This window comes from Citrus sinensis, chromosome 2 (assembly GCF_022201045.2).
Source record: "Citrus sinensis cultivar Valencia sweet orange chromosome 2, DVS_A1.0, whole genome shotgun sequence".
NCBI classification, from domain to species: Eukaryota; Viridiplantae; Streptophyta; class Magnoliopsida; order Sapindales; family Rutaceae; genus Citrus; species Citrus sinensis.
The window spans coordinates 23,993,151-24,002,111 of NC_068557.1; the positions used below are offsets into that span (position 1 = coordinate 23,993,151).

Below are 8,961 nucleotides of genomic sequence, written 5' to 3' on the forward strand. Positions count from 1 at the left end.
AATATATAGGAATACGTAATCCAGAAATCGTACCTTGAAAATTCGAGTTGGCTTTTTCCGCTGAAGTGATTTAGGCTTCTAGATCACGATCTGCCACCACCACTCCTGTTAGATCACGATCCGTCACCACCACGCTTGTTAGATCACGAACTGTCACCAATGATCTTCTAGGTTATGACTCCAGTTCGATCTGCACTTGACGTGTGGGCGCCTTTATCACTACCAAAGCAACTAGCACGAGAAAATTTTTCTCTCAACAATAGAGAGAAAAATCTTATTCTCCGATCTGTATAAAGTGGCTTCTCTCTTTTCTTTAGAGAAAATAAGCCTTATATATCTCCATTTAGTGAAAACCCTAGGCTCCAAATAATGCCCAAAATAAAACTCATGTTACTTTTCATTTAATAGGGGACCCACCATGTAAAATAACATAAGGCCCCTTACACATAAGCTTATTAAATGGAGCCTCCCACTAAATGATATACTTAGGCTTTTGACCCAAATAGCTAGTTATCTTGCTTATTAGTCCAGTAGTGGTGCAGTCAATTAAATGAGCTAACCCGGGGATCATTTGGGAGCATACAATAGTGGCTACAATAATTAGGCCTGTAATTAAACTAGCCCAATTATTTAATTCCAAATCTACTCCACTAAAAGATTGGAACTGACTTCCATAATTGTATGCTCGAATAATAATTCGTCCCAAGCCACATTGATTTCTTTACTGCACAATCCTTTGTACCACATCGTTAATTAAATTGATATCTCAACTGTCCAATCAATTTAATAACATCTTATTCCTTGATTCTTACTGGTTTTCTCTAATGATCATTTTCAACATACTAAATATGTTGACACACTCTGGCCAGAGAATTCTATGATCAAGTGCCGAAAACTCATCAAGAGATGTGTTATACAGATTCTATATTGTTAATCCATAACTCCAATACTCATAATTACTCCCACCAAGATACCGGGTAATCTTGACCACAAGGATGTGTCGTGCCCATTGGTAACTCAAATGGAATGACAATTACAATCATGAAATCATAATTAACTCAAGATTAAGATTACAGTAAAATCAACGCCTATGAGATTTAATAAGTCTGACAGTTATTACAAAGTTAATTAAATCTCATATGTGATCCTGTTCAATGTAGTCGTACTACATCAATAAATTCATACATGATTAAGACAAATCATTCAATGAATTTATTACAGTCTATACCTAAATAAAGTGCCCAACTTTATTTATCAACTGCAAACTAAATTTATTTAATCATAAGATAACTTGTATTTATGTCTTCTGTGAATTCACATGGTGATCACATAAATACATATAATATGATTAAATGGACTTTAATACAAATATTAATGCAATTAAGATATTTGAATAAAATACCTCATTTATTTTATTAATCAAAAAATTTATTTATTACAATTAAATAAACACATATGCTTTTAAAGAGCATATTTTCCCAACAGAGGATTGGTAATAGAGAAAAGATACAAATCTGCAAACACAATTGGATTCCTAGGCAAGAAACCTTTAAGCCACTCTCAATCCAAAATCTGTCTACAGAAGCTACTGTTTCAGAGCTCATTAATCTTAAAAATCAGTGGGATCAAAGGAAGGCGAAGCAGTGGTTTACAGAAGATGATGCAAATGGGATTTTGAGAATTCCACTAACTAGAAGATTAATAATGGATGAAGTAATTTGGCAATATGATAAAAAAGGATTATATTTCGTGAAAAGTGAATATCAGCTAGCTTTAAGATCAAGTATCCTGATTAGTCAAGCTGCTCATCCAAAGGGTTTCATCACTAGAACTTGTTATGGACTCTTCAATTGTCGGAAAAGATCAAAATTTTTATGTGGAGAGCAACTCAAAATTTGCTGCCGCCTAATTGTAAAATTTGCAAACAAGGAGTGGAAAGCACATCTCATGCTTTGATACACTGTAAAGCTGCGAAAAAGATATGGATTCATTATTGTGCACATTTTTAATATACTAGAAAGCACACAAATTTAGAAATAGAATAGTTGTAATGATTCGAACCATCGGGATTGCTTAATTGAAAAGTCTAATTTAAATCTAAAATTACTATTAATCATAATCTAGTTGAACAATTTGAGTTTTAAGAGAAATTAAACTAATTAAACTAATAAAACAATTAAAGTAAAGGAAAATTTAATAAGACAAAGGTTACCAAGGTTTCAGAATCTACCAATATTCAACTAGTAATTATCTAATCATCAAATAATCCATGATTTTAGAGTGACAACTCGAAATCAATTTATGTCATCTCATGGATATAACAATTAAGCCCAATTAAAATTAATCTTGTGTAAGTTCTTCTTCTGCTTAATAGTATAATATCTAAGTATCTCATGTAAATTTATTGAATAACAAAAAGTCAAAGTTTTCCTAAGCACTCTGTGTAAAGAATTTACTGAAAGACACATAATCAAAAGTAATCATATATAAACCTTATAGATCCAAGCATAGATTTAGTCAAATATTAATCCTAACAATCAATAATGCATGACAGAATTGGTGAAAAATGTTTAATTATATTCAACTAAATATGTGAAATAAGAACCACAAACATTAAAGAGCATATGTAGGGAATTAATTAAATAAAAAGATAATTATTTTATTGAGTAAGGTTTCATCCTTAACTTTAGTATAAGAAATTTAGCTAGACATACTTGAATTGAGAGCAACAAAAGAAATAAAATTAGCCATGGAAAATTGATGTGCTGCCGCTGCTCCTCTATCTGTTGAATGCTGCTTCTTCTTATTTCATCCTTATATGTTGCCATAAGCCGAATTCTTAATGGATTATAGTTACAATAATTGTACGTCAAGTCACCAACTCATAAGGTAAAAGAATCAAATAGCTTCCTTTTTAAATTAGTTGCCACGCTACCATTAATTTTGTTCCCACTTTTAATTGCTCAGGGTTCCTTTAACTCGCATTCCACAGTACATTATGCTATGCACATGCAATTGCCATAATTGAATCTTTATTTTCTAAATGCATATACACCGTTCATTATTTGAAGAAATTGATTTCTAATTTAATCTTCATTACTTCCTAAATTAAACTTCTTCATTCCTTTTTTATTTATAATCTTCAATTAATTCCCTATTCAATAAAATAATTGAATTAATTAAAAATAAAAAATAAGAATAACAAATAATTATATATATATATATATATATATATATATGCTCTTCATTCATGCTCCTTTTGAAGCATGTTTCCCAGATGTTGCTAATAACCAAGACATGTTGGATATTACGCATGAAATGGCTAAGAAGTCGAGCAAGTCAGATATTGAAATCCTTGTGGCTTTTTGTTGGGCTATCTGGTATGGTAGGAATAATCAACTTTTTGGGGGAAAAACGTTTGATCTTGTTCTGAATATCACAAGATTAGAGGTTGTGGTGAAGGCTTCCAAAAGAGTGAAACAGCAAGGGCAAGGACCAGGGGGAAGCATAACTCAAAGAAAGGGCAGAATTAGAGCTCTCCACCTATTACTGTTGATGCTGCTATTTACTTTGAAAAACAAATAGCAAGCTTGGGTGTCGTAATATGAGATTTAAATAGCAAAGTTATAGTGGCTGCTGTCAAATCCATGCAATTTACAGGAGATGTGAAGACTGAAAAAGCTAAGGAAAATGATGTTCTCACAAAGTTGCGCACAAAGGTTTGCACAAAATGGTGCGTTTTGTGTAAGCTTTAAAAGGAAAATCACACGTTTGTTTTTCGAACATCACACCAATTCACAGCATCATTTTCCCACTCACGTCACCCTTCTTTGACAGCAACGGAAACGACACAAAACGGGAACCACACAGCAGCATATTCGTATTCCGATCTGTCCATACAACAAATCCCAGCAGCTTATCCAGTCAGTCACAGCCCTGTTCTACCTCATTCTCTCGACGCCATTCTTCATGACTCTCCCGGCTCTGTGCTCCCTCATTCTCGCTGGATCTGTTTTGCCACACTCTCTCGGCTCCGTTCGCGCTCATTCTCGGTGGCTTCGTTCTCCCTCACTCTCTCAGCTCCGATCTCTCTCACTCTCTCGATCTCAGTTGCATCACTCTCTCTCCCCCAACACAATCGGCTTAACGCGGCTTGTTAAGGTCAGTGTTCAATTTATTGCTTTAATTTGTAATTAAAGATGCAGCCACTTAGATTAATTGAAGATTAATTAGTATGCTTTTTAGGCCACTTGGATTTTGAATGGTTATTGTTATTGTTCAAGGTATAGTGATTTTAGGTTGTACTGATATTAGCTTTGGATGTTGAATGAATTGATTTATTTTGCCCTATTTCGGCTGTTGGTTATTGTAATTTGGGAATTAATTCTAATCATTCAGATTTTGCTAAAGAAATTTGTGGCCACCATTCGAATTCGTGAAGTGGCTGTGTGCTTTGGGTAGTTGGCTCTTTTCATTTTCATCCGGGTAGTGGCTGTGTGCTTTGTTTGAATGGTGGTAATGGCTTGTGAATGCATTTAGTTGACTTAATGTGCTTGGAATAACTGCTTGTAGCCAATTTGATTTGGTTGCAAATGTGAAAGTATATTTCGGGGGCTTAAGTGATTGGAAATGTAAATTTATCGATTGGAGGTTTGGATTGAATATGGCTAGATGATTAGGGAAAGCTTTAGGAAAATACAGAAATGATTAGGGGAAGGTTTAGTAAAATTACAGAAAATAAAGTTTACATATCAAAAACTAACTGTTGTGGCTGTTAGTTCTCGGGCAAGTATTATTACTAACTATTCTGTCCAATTGTTTTTCCACTTCAATTGCTTAATGCCTACTAAATGTTGTGGCTGTTTTTTCTTATGGAATTGATTAGTAGCTGGTGTGTCCTATATTGTTTCCCCTGTCCAGTTGCTTAATGCTCACTAACTAATACAGCTTTTTTTTTCCTCCTTGTCAGTTGCTTAAATTGGTTAGATATTTCTATCACAATGTCCTCTAGCATAAGTGAAGCTCCAAATCCACACACAAAAACTTGTGACAAGTGCTGCAATAATAAGATCTTACGAGCTTTGCGCACAAGAGAGAATTCGAATCGTAAGTTTTGGAAGTGCAAAGGATGTGGGGCATTTGAATGGGACGACGATCGGAAGAATAGTGAATATACTGTGTGTCGAGTGGTGGAAGATCGAAATATGAGCGAGATTAAAATTGATCTCTTACTAGGAGAAGTGCGCAAGCCGGGGCATCAAATGGAATACTTGTCTCTTAAATTTGAATTGCTTGAAAGAGAACTTCAACGAAGTTCGCAACCAAGTATTATTGTAAAATATGTCCCACAAATAATTATATGTATTTTAATATGTATTGTATTTAAATTGTACATTCAACTAATGTATTAACTTCTCTTATTTGCAATGAAAATTACGTTTATGGTTGAAATATTATTTTCTGTTATTTGCAACTTTGCATTAAATTGTGTATAGCTTTTGGTTCACAAGGAAAATTTTGAATTAATTTCAATGGACAGGGAACCTCAACCAAACCATTTTCAGCTGCAAATAAACATATGCACGCCAAAATCACAGCTGCAAAGCTGAACATTTCCCCCTTCCCAATCAAACCATTTGCTGCTGGAAATAAACATATGCACGCCAAAATCACAGCTGCAAAGCTGAACATTTCCCCCTTCCCAACCAAACCATTTGCTGCTGGAAATAAACATATGCACGCCAAAATCACAGCTGCAAAGCTGAACATTTCCCCCTTCCCAACCAAACCATTTGCTGCTGGAAATAAACATATGCATGCCAAAATCATAGCTGCAAAGCTGAACGTTTCCCCTTTCCCAACCAAACCACATGAACATTGGACAAAAATAAATCACTTTTGTAATATCAACAACAGCAACTTCAATGAACCGTGCATAAATCAAACAAAATATTACACATTTATGCTCAATCAAACATATAATTCTCCATAATTAAAACACAAGTATAATAGCAAACATATGATTCTCCAAAATTAAAACACAAGTATAATAGAAAACATATGATTCTCCAAAAACACAAGTATAATGTTATTTTCCAAAATCATGTTGAAACTCCGAATTAACTTCATATTCATTAGCTTGCTGAAAGAGTAACTGTTGAAAATGTCCATGCTGTACGAGTTGTGGGTGCTGCTGGAGTTGTGGGTGCTGTTATAAAAATTCAAACATTATGTTATAATAAGAAATACAATAGATAAAATAAATGAAAAAAGTATATATATATATATATATATGGTGAACAACTTACATTATAATAGTTTGTAGTTCCATATGGATATATATTCGTATGAATATCACTTCCTCCAACATTTAGAAGTGTCTACATAAGATCCACAATATAACTCAAAATATGTACGAATTAAGTTATGTACGGATTAAGAAAAATGATAAGAATATGGCCTCACTTACCGTTGCAATATTGCTTCCTTGTGGAGTTACAACAGACACTTGAGAAGATAATATATTGTCTGCATGTCCATCCTGCAAAGTCATCAAAAAAATCATTTAAGCACCATTTATGTAATAAATTATTTTAATTAATTAATGGTAAAACTAACCTCTGCATCCGAACGTGTTGAATTCTTTTTAGGTTTGGTAGACCTTGTTGACTTTTTCCTTTGACAAGGTGGACGACCTTTCCGACGCCTCACTTCTGGATCACGTACTCCCTCAGTTGCATTTGTTGAAATTCCCATGCTGTTACTACAACTTCCTTGACCTGAAAATCCCGCGTTATTACCTTCGCATTGAATTGGCTCAGGTAGATCTCTCCGTACATCCTCAATCCAATTCAAAACAAGATTAGAACTCTCAACATTTCTTGCAGCCACGTTTGCAACTTCCGCAAACCTAACACACGTTTTCTCATACCGCTTCTCCTCATCTGTGCAACCGTGCAACTCATGACTCGTTTTGACCATACTATGGCATCTCCACACATCTTTTCTCCATCTTCATAAAATGTACTTTTCCGGAAGTACTTCCGAGTCATTGCGTATCATGATGTAAATGGCATGTCTACACAGAATTCCTCTAAATTGGAACATCGAACAACTGCAACTGATCTCACCCTTATCTTTTTCAAAATGTACTTAAAAAAAATTCTTTTCTTAAACTCTCCAATTTTAACATCTTCTCTGACTATATGCTCACAACCCATTGAATTGACGTATTCACAATACATCTTCGCAGTCAACTCTTTCTGAAACTCCTGAAACTTTAAAATGGTGTACACATCTCGAACTTGCTTCTCCATCTCGTAAGATGTTACGCATGGCATTTGTTGTGAAAGACACCTGGCATCTTCTTCGACTTCTTTTTGAACTTTACTCTTTAATGCATTATTGTACTGCTCTACAAACTGCTTCAATGCGGTTTTTGAGTTAACATAACCATAAAAAAACGCATTCATGCTCTCACTTCGTTGAGTAGTTGACATTCCAGTCCAAAAACTATCCTTTAGGTAACATGGTACCCAACGATCTCTCTCATTATACAAGCCATGTAGCCAATCATTACCACACAAATCATATTCTACAATCATGCGGTGCCAAATTTCCTCGAACTTTGCAGGGCTCTGTGAATCATAAACAGCACAATGCAACATATCGCTAATGTCACGATATTGTTTATAGCCCCCTAGCTTATCCGGAATCTTCTTAAGTATATGCCACAAACACCACCGATGTCGAGTATTAGGAAAGACAGCAGCAATTGCAATTTTCATGGCCTTGTCTTGGTCTGTAATAATTCCAATGGGAGCGGAATTGGACATGCATGCTAGCCACGTTCGAAATAACCAAGTGAACGTCTCAACATCCTCATGTGAAATCAATCCACATCCAAACAAAATAGAATGACCATGATGATTTACTCCCACAAATGGAGCAAATGGCATGTCATACTTATTTGTAAGGTATGTTGTGTCAAAAGTAACAACATCTCCAAACTCTTTGTATGCTTCCTTATTCCTTGGCTCAGCCCAAAATATATTTTTCAATCAACCCTCATCATCCACTTACATACTAAAAAAAACCTATTGTCTTCTGACTGCACTCTCATAAAATAGTTTTGAAGAGCAGCAGCATCTCCATCCCCAAGGCGTAGCCGTCTTTCTTTCTGTATATGATTTATACAATCTCTTTCTGTGAATGTCACATTTTCATGCCCACCAGCCTCAATAATAAGTGATTGATAATTTTGTGACAATCTAATCCCTGCTCTATCATTTACATCAAGCTTCTTTTTTGCATATGAACTAAGGCTGCGATTGCATCGGAAAAATTTAGACTTGGTTGGAGTCAACAATGTATGGTTGTGTTCAATATTTAAAACTCGAATCCTCCACTTTCCGTCTTCCTCTAATCCTCCTCCCAATTTAGCATTGCAACCTATTTTTGCATTAGGTTGGGGCCTTAGCGGATTACTAGATTTGCTTCTTGTTGCACCACTCCGCCCACAAACATAACTCACATGTCGTATCATCCCATCAATGCCCTTACTACTACTTCTTCGCATAACTGGAAACCCTTTTCTTTTACCATATTCTCTGTAATAATTATACATTTCAATCTCACTATCGAATGACATCCCAATCATTGGCTCATCATCCAGTAAGTTGTCCTCCTCAATTTCCTCAAACTCTTCAATGCTTTTTTCCATATTCTTTATTTGTTCAAAAGGAATATATTTTATATTAATCAACTGAATATATTTCACATTACTCATGATAAGAACAAAATTCGAACAAAATTCAGATAATCGTAATCAACAGAATCAACATTAATCGGCAATTGCAATATATGCTCTATAAAATTCAAATAGAAAAAATCAATAACTAAACAGAACGTACTTTAAGGCTCACAAATTTGGCAAATATGACAAAAATTAAGGTTCCACGT

General features: G+C 34.7%; 1 protein-coding gene across 1 annotated transcript; it reads right to left on the reverse strand.

The window, feature by feature from the left end:
* Positions 1-7,058: 7,058 nt before the first annotated feature.
* On the reverse strand, positions 7,059-8,722 carry LOC127900336 (protein FAR1-RELATED SEQUENCE 5-like). The gene is made up of 2 exons (XM_052434978.1): positions 8,097-8,722; positions 7,059-8,031 (listed from the first exon to the last, which is right to left on the reverse strand). Exons 1-2 carry the CDS (start codon positions 8,720-8,722, stop codon positions 7,059-7,061), a joined length of 1,599 nt encoding a protein of 532 aa, XP_052290938.1.
* Positions 8,723-8,961: the final 239 nt, after the last annotated feature.

Coding starts and splice junctions, on each gene's coding strand:
- LOC127900336 (XM_052434978.1), bottom strand. CDS start 8,722: ATGGAAAAAAGCATTGAAGAGTTTGAGGAAATTGAGGAGGACAACTTA. Junction 8,032..8,096: donor GTGCAGTCAGAAGACAATAG/GTTTTTTTTAGT, acceptor GGCTGAGCCAAG/GAATAAGGAAGCATACAAAG.